Source organism: Patella vulgata, chromosome 2 (genome assembly GCF_932274485.2).
Source record: "Patella vulgata chromosome 2, xgPatVulg1.2, whole genome shotgun sequence".
Lineage (NCBI taxonomy): Eukaryota > Metazoa > Mollusca > Gastropoda > Patellidae > Patella > Patella vulgata.
The window spans coordinates 13,740,739-13,765,003 of record NC_065880.2 but is presented as its reverse complement, the minus strand read 5'-3'; the positions used below and the strand labels follow the sequence as shown (position 1 = coordinate 13,765,003).

General features: G+C 33.6%; 2 protein-coding genes across 2 annotated transcripts in view; one reads left to right on the top strand and one right to left on the bottom strand.

The window, feature by feature from the left end:
• LOC126809739 (cadherin EGF LAG seven-pass G-type receptor 1) overlaps nucleotides 1–1,363 on the top strand; it is a 31,568-nt gene extending 30,205 nt beyond the window's left edge. Inside the window, exons 24-26 of the mRNA XM_050534488.2 lie at nucleotides 86–127; nucleotides 475–588; nucleotides 937–1,363. Of these exons, the coding sequence (XP_050390445.2) occupies nucleotides 86–127; nucleotides 475–588; nucleotides 937–1,041 (261 nt within the window). The 3' untranslated portion in view covers nucleotides 1,042–1,363. The remainder of the gene's footprint in view (nucleotides 1–85; nucleotides 128–474; nucleotides 589–936) is intronic.
• A 1,440-nt stretch (nucleotides 1,364–2,803) lies between these two features.
• LOC126810410 (mannosyl-oligosaccharide 1,2-alpha-mannosidase IA) overlaps nucleotides 2,804–24,265 on the bottom strand; it is a 30,234-nt gene continuing 8,772 nt past the window's right edge. The window contains exons 3-11 of the mRNA XM_050535460.2: nucleotides 24,035–24,115; nucleotides 21,970–22,064; nucleotides 17,106–17,229; nucleotides 16,548–16,641; nucleotides 12,107–12,222; nucleotides 10,482–10,590; nucleotides 9,311–9,415; nucleotides 8,072–8,244; nucleotides 2,804–6,372 (exon numbers count right to left, since the gene is read on the bottom strand). Of these exons, the coding sequence (XP_050391417.1) occupies nucleotides 6,163–6,372; nucleotides 8,072–8,244; nucleotides 9,311–9,415; nucleotides 10,482–10,590; nucleotides 12,107–12,222; nucleotides 16,548–16,641; nucleotides 17,106–17,229; nucleotides 21,970–22,064; nucleotides 24,035–24,115 (1,107 nt within the window). The 3' untranslated portion in view covers nucleotides 2,804–6,162. The remainder of the gene's footprint in view (nucleotides 6,373–8,071; nucleotides 8,245–9,310; nucleotides 9,416–10,481; nucleotides 10,591–12,106; nucleotides 12,223–16,547; nucleotides 16,642–17,105; nucleotides 17,230–21,969; nucleotides 22,065–24,034; nucleotides 24,116–24,265) is intronic.

Genomic DNA, 24,265 nt, shown 5'->3' with positions numbered 1-24,265 from the left:
TTTTGAACCCGATACCCCGTCATAATTGGGTCATATGCTAACAAGGAATAATTGCATCATGTTCAATCTGTTTTTTTTATTTCAGGGAGCATTTTTCATGGTGTTTTATCTGTTACTTCATGAAGAGGTGAATATAGATTTTTCAGACAGTGCTCCTGTATTATACACATTCAGGGTGTCATTGACAAATCTTAAAATCAGAATGACTATTATCATACTTACATGTGCATCATACTTACATGTTTTCAAATAATGGAAATAACCATAACAGATCTTAAATGATAATGTTCCCAGGATTGACTGACTGAGAGAGAAAACAAACATGAGAAATGTTGAATATGTTATTAAACCAAACCAATTAAATAACCATATATTGACAAAAAGTGCAGCAAAGTCTGTTAAATAACAGCACTTAAAATTGATGGTGATAGATGATGATGTATTAATAAAAATTGAAACTGTTTAATATTACAGATTAGAGAGGTGTTTAAAAGTCAAAAGAAAAAGCAGACATTAGTGCTACAAGGCTATGATTTTCCTGATGAACATTCCTTGGATTCCAGTGTTTCCAGTTGTCTACTGGATAAGGTACCATTCAGACATCATTTATAATTTTAACGAAAGTAAATTAATCATTACTGAGATCTCAATTTGATAATTTTTTTAAAAATAAATAAAAGAGCACAATATACTTGTTTTGCTTGGTCACCATTGAGCAACAAATTCTACACACAACAAATGCATAACTAGATTGAGAGTAGACAAATTTGTTTTTTGAATTCAACATAAAGAAAATTGAGATGAAGTTGGACTATCACTAAATAAACTATGAATGGCCAATATTTAAATTTTGCCCCAATAGTCATTATGTTATGAGACTAATTTGTTTATTAATGAAAGCAAATTTAATTTATTATTTGGTATTTCTGCTTGTAGGACAAAGATTCTAGAAAAAAGTCGCATTATTTACGATCTCTTAAAAAGAGAACTAACAACGAAGACGATAAAGGGTCAGACTGTGAAATGATAACTTCCGTCTAAAAAGTCAATTCATATATATTGAAAATATATTATTGGTGTAATTAGTTTGCCAGCCTGTTTAGAAATATTTTTACAGATGCTAATTATCTCTGTGTAATTAATGAATGTATTAGATAATTGTGTTTGTTGAAAGTAGATTAGTTTGAATATCTGTGATTTAATCTATTTATTATAAGACATTTTGATGTAAATAAATAGTTACGTACTGGAGAAGAATTATTTGGACAATTTCATAAACAGTAGTAGTACTGTTGTACATCATGGTGATTGATTTTGTGAGATTTTCCAATCGCCTAACTTGAGACCAAATCTTGTGAGATTTCCTTTTCCCATTTGCCTAACTTGAGAATTGTATTCCATAGAATTGTGACCTGTATATTCCAGTTCAATTACTAAATGTCATTGAAACAATTTAACTTGAAACTAGTTACAGTACCATACATGGACAAATAGTGAAATGAAATGAGGTTTAACGTCCTACTGTTCTGCTCCTAACCTGGGCTAATGAAGACGGGCATACGGGCATACGCCATACAGTGTGCTATGAGGGAAAATTGGGCCCGGACAGCGGGACTACGGCCTACTCTTATATCGAATTCCAACTGCCAAGGGATCTTTTACGTGCATGCCAATGTGTACACAGGACCTCGGTTTTTCGTCCCATCCAAACGACTAGACAGCTTTCCTTGTCAGCCCCGGACAAATAGTATTCTCTTAGCAACATCATAGAACACAAGAACTACAATTTCATATTTTCTAAGAAAGTCAAAACATAATTATTTCTATGTCTTTTGCTCAATAGCTTGTGAACTCACTATTATACGATCATAGGTTATCTTTCTCACACTTAAAAATCTTCACACCGGAAATAATAACACAATTACCTCCCTTGTTTTCCTATTCTCCACTATGGAATAGCTATCTTCAAATGTTTGAATTTGAAGTTGAAAATGATATTTTTGCCAATTTCTCAACTGGCAATAGTGAATTATAGGATTAATAGGATTATTCTTTAACAAGGTAGGACTGTTTATAGATACCATCTATTTTAGGGCTTTATTTTAATACATTTTAAAAATATGAAATTGTAACTTTAAGTGCTATTAACTTACCTGCTGTTATGAGATGAGATAGTACATATACTTTGTGCTTAAAAGGAGCTAAACCTCTGATTCAAGTCAAAATAAAGTATTGAATTTGGTTTATCTGATGTGTTAATTCGATTAGTGATGGGGAAATCTGTATTCAATTAAGCATAAGTCGACTTGTTTACTAATTTTAGTTTAAATTTTGGCAGTATTGTCACTAGAAGGCAGTTAGCTACTGTGGCTCTGTAACTACAATAGTGGCTTGCTAACCCGGTCTTAGGTTAGCCCCTGGTGTTGGCCTAGAAAATTCCTCTTGATTTTTCCGGCATGGTTTTCCCTCATCATTGTCAATGGAGGGAGGGCCTGTCTAGTTATTTGGATGGGAAAGAAAACCGGGGTTCCGTGTAGACATTGGCGTGCAAGTAAATGAAGCTTGACATTTGAAATAAGAGTAGATCGTAGCACCGCTGTCCAAGCCAAATTTCCCTTGTAGCACACTGTATCGGGTATGACATCCCAGTCAGTGTAGAAAAGTAGATTCCCCCCCCCCCGCTTTCCATTTCATTTCACTGGAAGACAAAATCAGGGATATCTCAACACTGGCTTTGTCTATAGACATAAAATATTTTCAACAAAGACGGTTGCCATGCCACAAAACAAATCAACACAAAAAATCCAATGAAATCAACAATTTTATTTAAAGGCAGCACGCAGCTTGCTAAAGGGTATATTATGATCTGTGTAAAACTGGCTTAGTAACAATGATTTGTCATTAGGCTTGCTAATTCTTTAAAGAAATTTTATTGTTCTGCACCTACACTGGGCAAATGAAGATTGGATTTTTGATTCAACCAAAAGGGGATGCATTGTGTGTGAAGTTAACACACAAGAGTTGAAAGTCCTTGTATTACGCCCAATTTTTTCATCAATAGTATTGACGTCAAATTATTTGACATGTTTTTGATTGTGTATGGGGGTGATATTGACGGTCTAAAAGTATTGATGTCAATATATTGATGGAGCTGTTCTACATAGATATTTTTTGCTTAATCCATCTATAAGGCTAGCGCAACAGCCAACCCAGTTGGTCCGTCCCTTGTAACAGTTGGGCTCAAACTAAATATTGCACAATATATATTGAACACGTTGGTCAATACTATTGATGAAAAAGTTTGTGCGTGTATGGGACGCTTAACAAGTTCTGATCAAACTGGTTTTTTTTTTTCAATTATTTCTTTTCTTTCTTTTTTATATTTTACCAGACTCAGTTTTACTCTACATCTTGTGCAGTGTAAAATATCAGAACCATATCCACCAAACAAACCAAATATAGGCTGGAAAGATTATTTTGTTGAGTGATTTAAAGTAACGATGCCCCATTTGCATATTTCATTTAAATATAAAATTTCTCATGGCTTAATCAACACTATGTACTCAGATTTATTATTTAACATTTAATCATAAAAACAAAATCAAAATATCAAAGCTAGATCATGTCCCTGCTTGGATTCAATCGCATTTAAAACATGCCTATTATTAAATTTTGGGGGACAACAAAATGGTGATACAGAACTGCATAGATCGATGAAATTTCAATTCCTCGTATCTGATAATATACTACTATAAATAAATGATTACAATAAGTCAGCATCAACCTTTGTTACTATGGCGATGAGCTGCAGTAGGTGTATAATTAAAGGCACGATGCATCATTTACATTTTTGGCTAAAATATCAAATTTCTCATGGCTTAATTCTTGCTAATATGTACTCAGATGTATTAATTAAGATCATTAAATCAAAATACCAACGCTAGATAATCTCCTGGCTTGGATTCAATATGATTTCAACTTGACCCATCAGGTTTCTCAGCTTCCAATCAAAGATGGCAGCGTCATAACTTTGTACACACTTAATGGAATTTAACCATTTTTTGACTGATATTCCTATTAGAGATTCATCTTTCACAATATTGTAGTTTGCAAGTTATCCCTATATCACTAAATGACGCATCAGGACTTTAACATAAGTACAAGTTTTGATCTGCAGATTTGACTAATTGTAACAATATAACACAAACCCACCCCTTATCTATTTCAAAATAATAAATCAAGAAGGAATATTTTTGACTTTAAATGAATTTAAAATATCTGAAATAAGATTCATCAGTCAGATATTAAAATGTTACAGATATAAGCTAAATATATAATTACATTTAAATGTAGCCATAACAACATTTCTCTGATAAAAAATAAGTACAGCAAACAGCATACTTTTGTATTACTGTATTAGCTTGACAACATTGAGAGAATACTCTTCGAAACATCACCCAAATAAATAAGTAGCTGTTTTTCCATAAGTATGTGTTATAGTTTACTAGCAGAATGCCCAGCTTCGCTCAGGGGTCATAACTCTGAAACCGGAAGTGGTAGACTAACGCCACCTGGCCTATGTTACTCCCCGGTCCGAGCTACCCCTATACCCCAAATTTCAGACTCGGGGCAGACCTAGTGTAGCCGCCAACCCCGAACAGACAGACAGACAGACAAACAAACAGACAGACAGACAAACGACAGTCACAAATATTAGTATAGATAGCATGTTTGTAATTGTAAATTTTCGGACAATATGAAATTTCTCAGGCTTAATATGTACTAAAATTGATTATTTAATATTGAATCAAGAAAAACAAAATCAAAATATCAATGCTAGATCAACTCCCGAATTGGATTCAATTGGATTAAAAACAGGCCCATCAATTAGATCTCGCGAAACATAAAGAGAGAGAGAGAGAGAAATGGGGTTTAACATCCACGACACAAACAAGGTCATTTTGGGACTAACATATGGTTCTATTTTATTTCAATAATTTGCTTGTGCGTAGGGTCTTCTTCAGTGGGAGGAGACCCACGAGGTAGGACAGGCGACCTTACTCCTTGTGTTGTACAAACGGGGAATCGAAACCATACCAGTTGACTCAGTGACAAACCTTATGATTCAGTGTGGACGTGCTAACCATTCAGCCATCCAACCCCGCTCAATGCTAGATGAACTCCCGCCTTGGATTCAATCAGATTAAAAACAGGCCCATCAATTAGATCCTGAGAAACACGAAGATGTGGTGTTGGGATTATTTACATAGCGAGCAGCATAAATCAATGTAATTTTAGTTTATCATATCTTTGTAAATACAGAATGGGGATTGAACCATTTTTGGACTATTAAAGATTCACTTTTAACCAGGGCTTGCAAGGGATTCCTATATCGCTCAAATCACACCCAGAGATCTGAAATCCGTAAAATTCCAGACTAAAAGGCAAATATAGACTTTCACACAATGTCTTACCAAAAATCTCTTTTATTTAAACAATATTACAATTTATCAATCTGATAAAAATACAGATCTATATTTCGTTTCATTTTTTTATACCTTTGAAGGCCTACACTACATGAAGATCTGACTGGTTGTACTAGAAGGTCACGTCAGAGGTCACAAGAGCGGCTTTTGACCCTAGGACGTCAGACATTTGATTAACCAATCAGCATTGATGTTACTGCAAAACATGCCTAAAGCTTGCCGTAACAGACCTTTTCATTGGCCAATTCCTCACATCATTCGGAACATATCAATGATAACAACTCTTCCAGATCCTGGTGTAGTAAAGACAAGTAAAACGAAATTTTGAACTATAAAAATGAAACGAAATAGGAGCTGTGTTTTAACCAGATTGACAATTTATCAATATTAAGGTAAATCTTGCTCATCTAAAGTTCAATTTGTTATTGAACTCAAACCATTGTTTACCAATTATAATATGACTAGTAAAAAAAATAACTAGGTTTTGTATATTTAATAAAAAATCAATATTTTTATAGACAGAACAAGTTAAAGTTTACATATATATTTATATACAATACAGTTGAACAAATAATAATATAAATTTTGTGTAACAGATAAATTAAAAATATGACAATTAATAATATTTACATGTTTACATGTATAGTGTGTGTATATTCTAAAATTGGTATTGACTTTATGACTTGATAGGTAATGGATGTGCTTCTGTATTAAAAACCCATTTATGTAGAGGTATGACCGAATCTTCAGAAAAAATTAAATATAGATACTTTAATGTCTCTGCTAAAAAGAAACTTTGTTGAACATCATCTTTATTAGGATTTAATTGATAAACATCTCGTATTCCTGTATAACCACTTTCTACTCTACACCACTTCTCTAAAGCCTGCAATAATAAATACATAATAATCAGGCCTGGAAATAACGGTTTTAGATGTACCTGACAAAATGTCCAGCACTAATTAAATAGTATCTGACATTTTCAACTTAGTGCCAGACATGTATTAATAATATCAATAAAAAAGACAAATCAGTGCCGGACAAAATGACAGGTGGCAGAAGTTTTGTGTCTGACAAAGTCTCAATTTGTCTGTGACAGGTGCCTTATTTCCAGGCTTGGTTTAGTAATAATTGCTCAAAATAGACTTCCATACAGTAGGTCAAATAGCGCGCTGATAACTTTGTCTGTCTCCTATAACCTGTTTTCATTAGCTGTGTTGGTGTTAGAACAGTTAAACCCCCTTTCATTTCATTACTCTCTTGTAATTGTTTTTCACATTTTTAATAGAAGTTTTCACTAGGGACCGGGTATCATTCAGATTTGATGAAAAAAGGAAAGAAATTGAGCTTACCATCTATAATCTAATACACATATTCAGTTAATAGATTGCCATCCAGAAAGTGTTAAATACCATCAAGATTCATCAAAAAACGTCCAGTTTGTGCTACCGTTTAGTTTGACATCGGTTGTCTAGTTTATGAAACGAAATGGTCATAAACTGGATGACCAATATCAAAACTAAACTAAATGGTCATAAACTAGATGATCGATGTCAAAACTAAATGGTGTTTCTTAAACAAAACGGTAGCACAAACTGGGCGTTATTTGATACTTTCTGCATGGCAATCTATTAATTGAATATGTGTATTAGGTTATAGATGGTAAGCTCAGTTTCTTTCCTTTTTTCATCAAATCTGAATGATACCCGGTCCCTAGTGTTTGAATACCATTTAGATGTTGAAATCGGACTAAATTTATTGCTCAAACTTTTTACATTTGAAAATGTGCAACAATTCAAACTTCCTTTAGTATAAATTTTGAATATCATTTAGATGTTGAAATCCGACAAAATTTATTGCTCAAACTTTTTACATTTGAAAATGTGCAACATTTCAAACTTCATACAAATCTGTTCTTACGTGCACTTTAAACATACTTTTTAATAAACCATTAAAAAATGGCAGGATTTCTCGTAATTTAAAACATCAGTTGTACTTATCTTCTTGCTATAATCACTAACAGTTGGGCACCCGTAATAACAAAATTTCGGAATCTGCTTCAATTTACCCAGATCTTATTTAAGAAATGCTACTCATATCATTAAATGTTTAAGTGTTTAATTCCAATAAAGCAGCTGTTAGCTGTCAACTCATTGAAAAAATTTCAAATTTTAAAGGGACAATAACACTCTTGCTGGCTTGAAAGCTCCAGAAAATAAATAATATCTCTATCTTAGTACTAGATGTTTAAGTGTCCTAACTGTTGTGTAAATTATCCATTACATCCTATTTTACTTGTCCAGAGGGTTCGAAAATATTTTTAAATCCAAGTTTCATTTGAAAAGGTTTACGTTAGACGTTTCAAACCATAATGTTGAATTTTTCAAAATTTTTAAATAAGGTGTGTTAAGATGAAATTTGTATCATTAATTAATTGAAATATTCCAAAATAGTACAATTTGTTGACCAGAATAAAGATTGGGACATATTATTCAGTTACAACAAGAGTGGTATTGAGCATTTAAAGTTGAATCAGCAGAATATTTTTTCTCAAATACATATCTACAAAATCAATGGTACAGTACCTGTACAGCTTCCCAAGCCCAGTCTCTGTATTTTTGCTCTTTGGTTAAACGCCACATATAGAAATATGTTTCTATTACTTCTGGGCGTAAGATATAATATTTTTCATTCTGTCTCGTTGCTTTGGCTTGTGTTGAATCATCAAAACGAAATGCTTCAGGTCCCAATTTCGTTGCTAAAAGGAAAATAAAAAGAACATTTAAATAATATAAATCAACTGTGTTTAAAGTATGGGTTCCATGTTGGCCATATATGCCGGTCGAGACCAAGGGCTATGGAAAATGACCAAAACTAGATCTGACCCATTGGTCATTTTACACACCGGAAAAATAGCACATTTTTTAAAAATGTCAAGACTACGATCGGCCTCCGCTATGTAACTATAAAATTCTACAACCTGTACAGAACAATGCACACGTATTGAGTGTTGTGTTGATAATTTATGAAAGAATGTCTGGTAGTAGAACACTAAAAGTCAATTGTTGTGTGAGAACTCCGAACTACCCTGTACACATCATGACGTCATAGCCTTTGACATCATAAAAAAACAGCATATTTCAGCCAAAAGAGAGAGAGAGATAGAGTTAGAGAAAGAGAGAGGTTTAATGTCCACTCCACACAAACTAGGTCATTTCGGGACTAACATATGGTTCTATTTTATTTCAATAATTTGCTTGCACGTAGAAGTCTTTAGTAGTGGGAAGAAACTGGAGGACCCATAGAAACCCGAAGAGGTTATACTCCTTGTTACATACAACAATGTTTTTTTGTTCATGCGCTTTTTTGATAAGATAAAATTAATTCATCGTTTTTCTTCACAAATATGGATAAATATTATCGAATGCATCACAATGGTAGACAGTAGTAGTAAGCGGTCAGTCGTGAAAATTCCCTTGGGTGGCTGCTTAATGCAAATTCTACTGTAATGGATTCAGGAAGAAGACGATATATAACGAGATGCAACCCCTGTAACCAGTGTAGATTTGACGAACTCCATGGTTAGAATAAACAGGTTTATTGAATAGACGTATCGGACAAAAGGTGTCCTTCTTCAGTAATTCATGTCCGACATTGTCCGTCTGTACTGGTCTAAGTATAGAATTACTTTTTTTGCCAGGGGTTTATATTATAAGTTTTCTTTTAATCATGCCATTAAATGTATTCATATAAAATAAATCTTCTGTTATTTGGTACATAACTTCCATTCAATACACAATAATTTGGGTATATTTTTGACTGACCTGATCTGTCATATGACTCATGACATGTTCTGGCTATTTCAGCGCCAAGGTGTAAATATTTAGTAGGATTTGATGAACCATTAGCTCCCAAAGCCATCATTCCACCTGGATAAAAAAAAAAAATTTACTTTCTCATTTGGACTGTGTAGTTTATGAACTATATCCAAATTAACAAAAATATATAGGAATAAAATATTTTGTAGCAAAAGTTTAAAGTTCTCATTGTATATATACAATTTGAGAGAGAAAAAGAGAGAAATACGGGTTTAACGCCCACTCGATACAAACTAGGTCATTTCGGGACTAACATATGGTTCAATTTTATTTCCATAATTCGCTTGTGCGTAGGGGTCTTTAGCAGTGGGAGGAAACCGGAGGACCTGGAGAAAACCCACGAGGTTGGACAGGCGACCCTACTCCTTGTCACGTACAACCGGGGATTCGAAACCACGCCAGTTGACTCAATGACAGACTTAATGATACAGCACGCACGTGCTAACCATTCAGCCATCCAACCCCCTATACAATTTGAACATTTATACATATATACAGTAAACCTAGCATAAGTCAGATTCGTATAAGTCGGATCTTTGCTCAATTCGGACAAAATCATTTGGACCCTTTAATTGATCCTGCTTGTTTTTCTTATTAAATTTCTGCGCCTAAGTCGAATTTCCTAAGTCAGAGCTTGCTCAACTCGGATCAAAATGTTCGGTCCATTTGATCTAATTCTGTCTTTTTTTCCTTTGCTTAAGTCGGATCGACTGTATGTTCAGAATTTGACTAAGCCAGTTCCGTACCCATGGTCTAAAACGCGGTTAGGTATTCCATGCACAGAGCCCCAAAATACTTCCCCCATCATTTTGACTCAAATCAGCCTATTTCATGCGACGAGACACTTTCCGGGCCAAAACGGAAGTTATCTACTCGCACACACGAACAAAAGCTTGAAATGTGCCTTTGAATTAATTATTATCCGGCTCTTGCAGTTTATTTTTAATCGGGCTAAGATTGAATTTCGGTCTTCGGCTAACTTGGATCTTCGCTTAACTCGAATAAAATTGGCCAGTCCACTTAGATCCGACTTATGCAAACTTTACTGTAGTTCTATTACAGATATACAGTAACACTGTGAACTAACTGTAAGAGTGTACAACGATTATAGATCTACCTGAAAAGCAGGCAAGATGATCCATTTTATGTTCTAATCTTCCTGATTTATACTCTGCAAAATATTTAAGACCATCTTTTGAAGTTTGTAACATTTTATCCTCCATAGCCTGAAAAAAAAGAAGAAAAGTTTTTGTACAGTAATTCAAATAAAACACATTAAGGTTAAAGCCATACAACAGTTGTTTTGTATCATAGTATCCATTTTCTTTACCCATGAGGCGAGAGAGGAGAAAGAAATGGGGTTTAAAGTCCACTCAACACAAACTAGGTCAATTCGGGACTAACATATGATTTTAATTTTATTTCAATAATTCACATGCACGTAGGGGTCTTTAGCAGTGGAGGAAACCGGAGGACCCGGAGAAAACCCACGAAGTAGGACAGGCGACCCTACTCCTTGTCACATACAACCAGGGATTCGAAACCATGCTAACCCTTCGGCCATCCAACCCCCCCTTACCCATGAGGCACATAAGAACTGTTTATAAACAATTCTTATGACAGTATAATAAAACTGTGGTATAAAGATTAGATGGTGGCAACAGAAACTAATGTAAACCTCAAATGACTACAGTCTATGTTTGGACTGATCAATTTGGATAAGTTTTGTACCAATACATTTCCTATCAAAAACATAACAACTATTCTGCTTTAATAATACTTAAAGGCTCAATACCACTCTTGTTGTAACTGAATAATATGTCCCAATCTTTATTCTGGTCAACAAATTGTACTATTTTACAGTATTCCAATTAATTGATGATACAAATTTCATCTTAACACACCTAATTTAAAAAATTGGAAAAATTCAACTAAATGATTTGAAAAGCCTGACGTAAAGCTTTTCAAATGTGACTTGGATTTAAAAATATTTTTGAACCCTTTGGACAAGTAAAATAGGATTTAATGGATAATTTACACAACAGGTAGGACACTCATAGCCGTACGAGCTGGGGGGGGGGGGGGGCTGGCGACTGCCCCCCCCCCCCATTTTGGGCACCAAATGCTGGGAAAATTTGGGCACACAATTGTACTTTGTAAAAGTTGTATAAAAAAAATATTGTGTTCTTGAATGTGTCCAATTTAACAGTGAATTTATTATTATTATGTAACATACTAAGAACCTAACTACATTTTTTGGGCACAAACCACCAATGCCCCCCAGTCAAAAATTTCCACGTACGCCTATGAGGACACTAACATATCTGGTACTTAGAATAAGGCTATTTTTTATTTTCTGGAGCTGTCAAGCCAGCAAGAGTGTCATTGTACCTTTAAATACATGATTTGTTATTTAGCACTAATTGAAAGTTCATCCATCTATGTTCCTCTTTTATTGGTAGCAGAGTTGAAATCATATTTAATCCAAGCCAGGAGATTATCTAGCGTTGGTATTTTGATTTAATGATCTTAATTAATCCATCTGAGTACATATAAAAAGAATTAAGCCATGAGAAATTTGATATTTTAGCAAAAAATGTAAATGATGCATCGTAGCTTTATACACCTTTTGCACCTCATCGCCATAGTAACAAAGGTTGATGCTGACTAACTATAATCATATTGTACGACATTTATTTATAATAGTATATTTATTACAACAGTTATCAGTAATAACTTTACCTGTATGGCTCCATCATACATAGTTCTAGCATCTTTATCTGTTTTTCCTGTTAATAACCATGTTTTTAATAGATATTCATAGAAACTATCTCCTAGAGCACCCATAGATACATGAGCTGTAAATGATAAAATATTCTGCATTACAATTTCATTACACTTAATTATTCTTTTTCCTTACACTGGAATGTCAATCAAATGAAACATAATCTATCAGTACATCTTATTTTAAGTAGACCTACTTAATTTAATGAGTATCTTCTTCCATGTACAGTTATACCCGTGTGTAGGGACAATGCATAGTCACTCGGATAGCATGAAAAAATTGTGGTACTGTGTACACGTTAGTGTGCACCTAAAAGAACCCTTGACATTGAGAGAGAGAAATGGGGTTTAACGTCCACTCAACACAGATTAGGTCATTTCGGGACTAACATATGGTAGGGGACTTTAGCAGTGGGAGGAAACCGGAGGACCCGGAGAAAACCCACGAAGTTGGAGAACCCTTGACAGTTAGAATTCTACATATGTTGTAGTGCCGCTGCCTGGACAAAATTTCCTCATAGCTACTGTATGGCATATGCCCGTCTTTATTAGTCCAATCTGTGCAAAAAGGTAGGACGTTTAAACCCCATTTTCCATAATATTCGTAATTAAAAACACAAATTAGAATTTAATATTGATCAATTTCAATCCTTATTGATGTTATCTTGTCGTGAAACTATAAGATCCTAATATCCAATATTTAAGATGCAATTAACATTTTATAATCAGTACACAAGTCGTGTATTCTATGGTTTCGGGTGCCATTTTGTAATGAACAAATAAAAACATATCCTACAACACAATGTGGAAGTATTAGTAAAGGCTGATTCACAAACGACAAACTCAAAATTTAATAAATGAGTGGAATCGACTAAGGCGAAAACAACTGCTGTTCAATTTGAACTCTTAACATACATGTATTTCACCGAACTTAACTGATTAGAAATTACAATATTTTTTTCAAAAATTGAATATAAATCACTTTACATACATTCATATTACATTCATATGTGCTTTTAGAACCATTTTTGTCTATTTTAAGATTTAAAAAAATAGAGTCATACGCCCTTTCAGGGGAATCTGTGTGATGACATAAGTCTAGACTAAATGTGGACATTTAGACTTTCCCACGATTTTTTAATTTTACAAGCCTTACATTTAGCAATGGAACCATAGCTTTTCAGGAACATTAATTTTAAAACGTCGTCTTTCTAATCAACAGAGTAAAAGTATGTGACAAAAATTGGAAGCTGTGGATTATTTAAAATATTAACAGTACACATATATATATATTAATCTACTTATTAATAACAGCTTATAACAAGCTGTTACATTTTTTACATCCCACTTCTACTCGTTGCCACTGGCAACCTTTGATAAAACTGTCCTGTTTAATTGCAGTACATGCAGAAAAGTATCCGTGTATCAGAAATGTTCAGAAAGAGTACTGTTCATTTCTGATACACGGATACTTTTATACCGTTTTAGATACCTATCAAGCTACTTTCAAGCAATAAATAGCGGACGTTTAGTCTGACCCAGATCGCAATTGATAACGACGGCTCTGTACAATGTCCACGTAACGACTAGTCAAAATCATAGTAACAAAACAAAATGGGGGGAACTACATGGCAGTTCAAAAACATATACAATGACATTAAATTAACATAACAACATATTACAAAAATCAATTATTATACATACCAATTGGCATCTATTTCATAATTTGGTTTGATTTATATTAATATGCAAAATATATAAATTAGAATATTGAATAATTATTTTAATTAATTGTGATGATAGAAGGCGCAGTTCTCTTGCTGGACACTTCACAGGCATTGAAAATAAGCAGGATGAAAAAAAAACGCCTAGAAAGTCATAAACTTTATTACAAATAAATTTCAACGGAAGAACCATCCGCCGATGCATACTTTCACCAGGAATGACCCACGTTTCGCATTTCCTTTACACTACATTTAATAATATCGCAGTCCTCTACGCCATAGACAAGTTTGTTTTGACGATGTGGCCTAAACAAACACGTGAATGTTTTACGCTCCGAGTATCATAGCAAGACGCACGTGTAAATACTACTCAGGTCGTCTCTCCACTGCGAAATCATTCTACCATGAAATGTAATGTGAGGCTCATAAAGGGATAAATAATGAAAGAGCAGAAAGTATTTGTCACTTTTCGGTTGAAACGACTCGATAATAAATACTATTTTTCACATTTTGCTTCACAATACTCGATAGAAATGTGATGTAAGTAACTTATTAGCACCTTTCCTCGGTGTATCGGTGAATATCAGGACAGTTTTGGTCGGGAGCCGCCACGGCTCCACCTCGGCTGGGCCCCTCGACCAAAACTGTCCTGATATTCACCGATACACCTCGGAAAGGGTGCTAATAACTACTACATACAAGTACCTATGTAAGTGTGTTTAAAGATTTGTGTAGATATTATGGGCCTTGTACTGTACATGTATATATATAATCATTAAAGATACACTTTGCAAGAGCTAAATCTACCTATTGCAGGTCATTTTTCTGGCTTTAAATCTTATATAAATTATTATTTGGACATTAATTCACACGGATGGTCAAGATTTAAATGGATTTGAACGCCCCCCCGAGATTAAAAAAATGGATAATTGAGGCTTAGTCTCAGTTGTCAAGTACCATTGCTATGATAATAAACAATCTACACTACATCTTCAGACAGTCATAACATAACCCAGAATAAAGTAATTTGATTGAAATTTTCAATAGATCCATTTTTTCATTCAGCTCTTTATCTAAATCTTACATAATGTATCTAAATCTTATCTAAAGATTTAGATAAAGAGCTAGCCATTTTTGCTATAATAGTTCGAAAATAGATAATGTAACATGAATAATTTGAAAATTTCATTCAAATTACTTTATTGCGATACTAGCCTTTAACAACTTGACAAGACGTGTGCAATAATTTCAACCACCGTACTGGTTGTTCAGAGTTAAGTCTCGCTTCTCCATTTTTAGCTTAAATCAAAATATGGCTGAACTGTTCTAATCTATTTAATATCAGAGAAATTAATTAATAATTTAGAAAACATTTCAGGCCTAAAAAAAGACCAATAGGCAAATTTAGCTCATGCATAATGTATGTTTAATACAATATTTATGGGGAACAATCACAAGTTCTATTGCACAACATTTTAACACGTATCATTATCAAGCACAATGATTACATATATAATCAACCAAGGGGCGTTAGGGTCGCCTGTCCAACCTCGTGAGTTTTCTCCGGGTCCTCCGGTTTCCTACCACTGCTAAAGACCCCTACGCGCAAGCGAATTATGTAAATAAAATTAAACCATATGTTAGTCCCGAAATGACCTAGTTTGTGTCGAGTGGACGTTAAACCCCATCTCTCTCTCTCTCTCTCCAAGGGGCGTAGAGACTCATGACTTTGCATGAGGAATAAGATCCCGTCCGGGCCCAAAAAAACAATATTTATATGTTAGTGCAGGGGGGGGGGGGCTCCCAGTGCAGCCAGTGGAACATGCTACAGTCGATTTGTAGCATATCTGACCCACGGTACATGTTTGACACTGGTTGAGCATTATGATTATGATTATAATGTTGAAACCGCATGATTTTTTGTCATTTGTGAGGGGAAGCAAAAACTCAAAACCATGACACAAAGCTTGTTACTGCATCCCTCTCACTTAGCCCCCTGTCGATCTGTAGCATATCTGACCCATGGTATATGTTTGACACAGATTGAGCATTATGATTATAATGTTGAAAACTGCATTGAAACAACGTTATTTTTTGCGATTTGCAAGGGGCCACAAAACTCAAACCATGACGCAAAGCTTGCCACTGCATCCCTCTCACTTAGCCCCTGAATCAACTTCGTTTCATGCACATACTGGTACTACTTTTATGTGGTTTTTTTAAGAGTTCACTGTGATTTAACTTGTCATCAAACTACAAAAATGGACATGACCAGTCCTTGGTATGAAAGTATACAGTCTGAAATAAATCTATTAATATTAAATCTGATGGTTGGTGGTATAATCTCTCAGCCAATTTTGCAAATTAGTCATCGTCAACATATAATAAAAAAACACATGATTTATATGGTAAAGAATCACTGGTTTGTAGCATGACGTTTCGACAAGAGTTCTCTTATCTTTATCAAGCACAGAAGTGTATTATCCAATGAATGTTTTTCATATAAATTGTGTTGTGTCATTCACTGTGTTCAATCACTAAATGCCACTCAAGGATTACAAGAGACAATCCATGGTGTGCCCTGGTCTTCACTGAGATTTGGTTATATGTGAAAATATCTGTTGTATTAGTAATCCCTTTGTATATCATCATCTATATTACTTGAAAATACTTACTTTGACACCATTTACCAGTTCTAGGATTTAAATAATTTGGGTATAAACCTTGTGGTTTTTCAATATTTTGTATAAAGTTACGAATTTTCATCACCTGTAACATAATAAGTAAATGAATTAAGTTATTTCCTCACGAGAGAGAGAGAAAAATGGGGTTTAACGTCCACTCGACACAAACTAGGTCATTTCAGGACTAACATATGGTTTAATTTTATTTCAATAATTCGCTTGCGCGTAGGGGTCTTTAGCAGTGGGAGGAAACCGGAGGACCCGGAGAAAACCCACAAGGTTGGACAGGCGACCCTACTCCTTGCCACATACAACAGGTGATTCGAAACCACTAATGTTTTATCAATTTTACTTTACTTTGTTTGGAACTAAGCCAAGGTTGAGTGGTTATTACAGAACATTTAAGCTCTATAAACATGGAAATTAATATTATTTACAAGAGACTTAAAATGATTTAAGTGCAGTTCATGTCCTGTTCCTATTATCAATCCATAATGTAAACAACCATGATTAAAGGTTGATCAATCAGCCATGTTGGTTTATACATACCTTATCCATATAGATTTTATCGCCAGTAATTTGAGATAAATATGAATATTCTAAATGTAAAGAACCAAATTCTGATAATATAGAACATCCACCAGATGCCCAACCCCAATTACGACTACTACCACTGGAATAAATAAAAATGTATGATAAGTGCAAGCATATATACAGTCATTTAAAGATGCACTATATAAGAGCTAAATCTGCCTATAGATATAAATTATCATTTCAGTCTGATTAAAATACAGATTTATATTTCATTTCATTTTTTTTTACTTTCGATGGCCTACACTACATGAAGATCTGATCAGTTTTAGTAGAAGGTCGTGTCAGGTGCCATACGAGCAGCTTTTGACCTTATGACGTCAGACATTGATTAATCAATCAGCTTTGACGCTTCTAGTGGTTTACCCTAAGTTCCGTGCAGCTCACGCCAAACACTCGCCGTAACAGACCGTTTCATTGGCTAATCCCTCACGTCATTCAGAACACGGCTACACGGGTTATATACCAACTCTTCCAGATCCTAGTGTAGTAAAGACAAGTTAAAACGAAATTTTGAAATATAAAAAACGAAACGAAATAGGATCTGTGTTTTAATCAGATTGTTATTATTTAGACATCTATTCACATGACAAGCCCATATTAGAGTTTCTAGACCATCGGGTGGCATAGATATTGAGTGGATTAGACAATGTCACTGTCAGTCATATCTTTGTTCAACATCAATATAAACATTATTCACAGAAACTGCAGAATGAACGACTTGGCATCGTGGCAATGGTATTGGTGCTTGACAATCCAGACTATTTGCTCAGAATAAAATAATTTGTCTGAATTTTCAATATATTCACTTCTCATTTTCTATCTTTAAACTATTACAGTAAGAACAGCCAGCATCTTTAATATAGAGAAGAGTGCCTAAAGGGTACAGAAGTAGAGTTAAAACTTTGTGCAAATTTTTTCATCTGGCTTTACAGAAGATTTGGTGCATGAATAATTTGCCTAGGTATATTGAACCACCTAAGATTTCAACATCATTTTCTTCATCTTTATCAGGTAAATGTTCAATAATGAAATGAAACAAGATAAAGATCTTTAATCTCTTTATCCTCACAGCAATTTCAATCAAAAACTGTTATTTTTCTATATCCAGTTTATGACAAAAAACAAACACATATGAAATGGTCTAATATGTGCAACCGGCTATGTATGTTGAATCGAGGAGGGGGGTGGGGTGGGGGAGCGGATACCAAAACTTGACTGACTAGTCCAACAAGTTGCAGTATATACAACACTTAATTTTAAAATAACTTCAACAATATTAATTTTGTACATGCAATACTTAATACATTAAAGAAGTTATTGATTCAAAAGTTTGATACTTTTAAAACTTTTAAAAAATTTCCTTGTTTCAAATTTTGTTGAGTTGAAATTCTAACCATTGTTACCCAAACAGCTATTAAATTTACGACAATAAAAATTATTTTCTTTGTTGTTGTTCTAATCTTATTCTCGAAGGAATACATCTTCAAAACAAATTTTTTAAACAATGATCTTATCAATATAGTCCTTAAAAGCTAGATATCAATAATCATGCTTGGTCGCTTTTTAATAATAGGGTTTACAATAAAACAATCATTACAATTATCAAGGCAGAACTATCACGGGAAATCTCTAGATGTCTTCTATAAAATTTAAACAATGTGAATATACACTATTCAATAATAAATTTAGACAATATCTTTAAAAGCTCAAATAACACACTATTTATGGATAACAATTACTATGGTTTATTTCACTGCGATGTTTCAACAAGATTTCACAAATCGTTTTCAAGCATATAACACAAATATGTTATATGCTTGATAATGACTATTTATGGATAACAATTTCTATGGTTTATTTCACTGCAACGTTTCAACAAGATTTCACAAGTCGTTATCAAGCTTATAGCATAAATATGTTATATGCTTGATAACGACTTGTGAAATCTTGTTGAAATGTTGCAGTAAAATAAACCATAGTAATTGTTATCCATAAATAGTGTGTTATTTGATAATGTTCCAATTACTAAATGTCATTTAAAGAATCTTTAGAAACTATTGTGTGCACAAATCTTCATAGTTAACAAGGGACATACATGTAAAAATAATGCCCAAACAGTGATATAAATCAACAAAAATTATGCAAATTCATGAGTATTTAATTTAAAAATATTGTTTGCAGTGGGGCTAACATCCACGTAAGTAATTCAGCCGAAAAAGAATGAACATAACTTTCCAATATTATCAAAAGGCATTATCAGAAAGCATTAAAATAAATGGACTTATATGTTTCACTTATTTAAAGAATGAACTCCAAGAATGTGATAAATTAACTCTCTACTTAAAGTACAATAAAATGGGTGACTGAATCTCTGGTACCTGATGACAAGAATGGATCCAAGTGATACCGTTGGGATAGGAAGGAAGGAATTTTCTGCAAGTAATCCATTAGTAGTTATCCCCAGTTATTACCCATGCATATTTTAAATAATGTATACAAGTTTAACAGTGGATGAAAGACTGACAGGTCAATGGAGTGAGAGTGAGAAATGGGGTTTAACGTCCACCCGACACAAACTAGGTCATTTCTGGACTAACATATGGTTCAATTTTATTTCCATAATTCCGCTTGCGCATAGGGGTCTTTAGCATGTGAGGAAACTGGAGGATGCAGAGAAAACCCACGAGGTTGGACAGGTGACCCTACTCGTTGTTACGTACAACCAGGGAATCGAAACCACGCCAGTTGACTCTATGAGAGACTTTATGATACAGCGTGCACATGCTAACCATTCAGCCAAGGTGTACACAGGACCTTGTATTTTTGTCCCATCCAAATGACTAGACACTAGCCTTTAGAGCTTCCGCTAGAATCAATGTGGATGTAAAAAATCAAATTCATATATGTAGCTTTACGTCAAGTTAATTTTAAATGTATTGTGTCATAATTTGTCAGAAATAAAAAAAAGTAATTGCCTCTATTATTATGGTATAAAAATCCATACAATATTAGCACAGGAATGTTATATACTGACTATATTCACGGATATTGTGTCAATATTTTTTATAAGCTTGTGAATATAGCTCAATAGTTCTATAATCATGTTTCCTAGAAATCAATAACTGAATAATGTATTATTAATTCATACAATATATGCTACTTAAATGCATGAAAAGTACAGTATTAGTACATGTATATACATTGTATATTCCAAAACAAGAAATTTAAGGGACTATCCTGATTTGAACAGAGCCTCAAAAATAAAAGTCAGAGTACGTATGAAATTTAAACGCTCAAATATAGAAGAATGGTGAATTTACCTTGTCTCAAAATTTCAGCTCAAATATTGAGTCATATGGATATGAACGTTATCCGGACACGTAACCCTTTTAAAATTTTGGGTCAATTTTTTCGTTGGGTGACCTGATAATCGATTCTCGTTTCTTTAGAGGTCTTTACAGTGAATGACCCAAGTGCTGTACTTCATAACGAAGGGTAAATTTCACCTACACATTACTTTTATAAAATAAAAGTCTGGTTTTATCCAAACACCATATAATACAGTTTGGACAACGGTCTCCATTTCCAGATGAAGACAGGCAGGTTTAAATTGTTCGAACATGTATCAGAAACAGTGAGTTAGTTACTCGGCTCTTAGGTAGAGGATTTTAGGGGATTTTAACACAAAATTAAGCAGTTTTATTCTCCAAAATATTATTGGGATTGGCCCTTTAAAGGGAGAGAGAGAGAAATGAAATGTGGTTTAACATCCACTCAATAAAAAGCACAGTATTAGTACTGTATATACATTGTACATTCCAAAACAAGAAATTAAAGGAAGAGAGAGAGAGAGAGAGAAATGTGGTTTAACATCCATTGATAAAATATCATTTTAGAACTAATATTTGATTCAATTTTATTTCAATAATTTGCTTGTGTGTAGGGATCTTTAGCAGTACGAGGAAACCAGAGGACCCGGAGAAAACCCATGAGGTTGGACAGTCGACCCTACTCCTTGTCATGTACAAGAAGGGAATCAAAACCATGTCATTCTCAACTTTTGATCTTAGGATCTAAAGTGTATGCATTTAGTCACTGAGAAATTCATGTGATTAAGAAATTAATGTCTTAAATGTGATCCTTCACTGGTCACATTAATTGCAAACCCATTTCTATTCTTAAAGAAAACGTAGTGAAATATGGGTAGTTGTATGAGTAAAACAGAAATGTCAACAACATCACACTCCTTAAAACATTAATACATATATCCCCTTTCAATTGTACAACTCGGATACTGTGAATACATTCCTGTACATATATAATCAAAATTTTTTCACTGAACGAAAGAACTGCAATGTAACTCTACTATTTAAAACAGTACATTAAATTTCAATAAAATATCCCAAAGTTTCATCTAAAACATTTCGGAAAACCTAATTTTCATTGATTTTAAGTCAATAAATACAGGGTCATAATTCAGTAAAAATTAATGAAATTTCACGAAACAGTAAATATATGTACAGTAGAGTACCAACACTTGATTCAACCTAACATAATTCCAGAATTTTCATTATTTTAAGTCAACATAGGCCTATAATTCAGTCAAAAAATAAATGGAATCCTATGAAATTAAATTGTAGCTCTGCTATATACAGTAGTGTATTAAATTTCAATCAAAGTTTCATTTAAAAAAAAAACATCTGGGAAAAAAATATGTCAGATTGAGAGAAATCCTATTGTTCCATTCTGTTTTACTGGTAGTCAACTAAAAAAGTAACCAGTGATGAATAATTAGTTAAACATAGAAAGTTTTACTTACGTTTTTACATTCACCATACTTTGTGGTATACCTGTAGGTGTATTAAAGGCTGGCATTAGTTTATCTGCTATCATTTTAGCTTTATTTTTAAACATCTGAAAAATTAAAATTAGGTTTATTTGATTTGTTTTTTTAACATTTTATTCAATTTTTTATCTGAGACTGGTATATGTTGTAGTTATGGCATCATACTCTATCAACATCATATGTTTATATTCAGGTCTTAAATATATATGTAATTACCGGTATCATTTAGGATAGATTCTGGATGATTAAATCATGCTCTCCCCAGTAGGATTTTAGCCGAAAGTTTCATAGTGGATGACAACTTTTACCATTGTGGACCAAAACAGAAACTATTTCCTCTGTGCAATTAACCTAGAATTTTACCATCAAAATTCAGCAAACCAATACAACAGTCAGATGAATAGTCTGCCAATCCAGATGAATAGTCTGCCAATCCAGATGAAAAGTCTGCCACTCCAGATAAAAGGTCTGCCAATCCATATAATAGTCTGCCAATCCAGATAAAAGGTGTGACAATCCAGATAAAAGGTCTGAAAATCCTGATAAATACTAATACTAATTCAGATGAAAAGTCTGACAATCCCAGTAAAAGGTCTGACAATCCCGATGAATAGTCTGACAATCCAGATGATAGTCTGCCAATCCAGATAGTCTGCCGATCCAGAAGAATAGTCTGCCAATCCAGATAAATAGTCTGACAATCCAGAAGCATAGTCTGCCAATCCAGATAAATAGTCTGACAATCCAGAAGCATAGTCTGACAATCCAGAAGAATAGTCTGACAAACCAGATGGAAAGTGACAATCCAGAAAAATAGTCTGACATTCTAGATTATTAGTCTGACATTCTAGATAATTAGTCTGACATTCTAGATAATTAGCCTGACATTATAGATAAATAGTTGACATTATAGATAAATAGTTGACATTATAGATAAATAGTCTGAAAATTCAGATAAATAGTCAGAGAGATTTCTGTATGAATTGTTATTTCTATAAATATCACATTAAGGCCACATTAAGGCAAAAGCACATTTTCAAGTGAGGAAAGTTTAAAAACCTGTTGTTGTACATTAACTTTTTGGTTAATTAGATAAACATGTCAATAAACAAATATAACTTTTGGGTTAATTAGATAAAAAATTTTTATATCTATAGCCCAACAGGATGTAAATTAACAAATATCTGTTCAGTCGATTAAATTTGGAAATGCAGTTGTTTCAAAATTTATATGGGTTAGGGTGACATTTTCACATTTTCTTTCATCAGCTGTTAATTTTTTCCCTTTATTTTACCATATCACCATGCATTATATCTTAACAAATATGGTAGTGCTTTACTGTGGGTAGGTATTGATTGTGTCTTATGTAAATATATATGTTAAATTATTTATCTTTCTAACAAGTATGTTCCACAATGGGTTAATACACTGTAAAGTTCTATACTGGTGATCTTATAGCTCATGCATGCTGACTTTACAATTGGAAGCAACTGCTTTCAACTAGTTACAAGGCTGCTTATGTAGATCAAATCATTAACTGATCAACTTATGTCGACTCGGACCCAATAGTGATTACACTTAACGCGTAATCAAAAGAAATGGTGAATGCATTAGAAGATGCAGCCCAAAGAGAGAGAGAGAGATGGGGTTTAACACAAACTAGGTCATTTTGGGACTAACACATGGTTCAATTTTATTTTAATAATTCGCTTGCGTGTAGAGGTCTTTAGCAGTGGGAGAAAACCAGAGGAGAAAACCCATGAGGTTGGACAGGCGACAGCTGGTTAAGATGAAGAAAGTTAACCATGGGCAACTGACTTCAACAGACTGAAAATATTTGCTTTAGTTATAAGAGGTACATGTACTCTGGTCGAAGATTTTCAGTTGAAACACCAGTTCTAAGGTCTACATAAGCACCTATGTACACTCCACGCTAGTCAACCCATTGCAAAATTTTGATTACAAATAAATAATGTGATTTCAATCGAGTAAAAAAAATATAATTTTAGCATCGTGTAATGATTATTACTGTACTTACCTCCTCTCCAGATAGAGCGTATGCTGATAAAAGCCCACCAATAAATCGAATATTTGTCTCAAATACAGACAGATCGGACGACTGTAAAACAAAATCAAGAAATATATTGGGCTATTATAATAATCAACAAACAAATAATATCACAACCAAATTAACCATTATATTACTTCTATACATTCATCTCAATCATATTGGTGCTTTTATTTCATCAATAATAAAGTCATTCATACC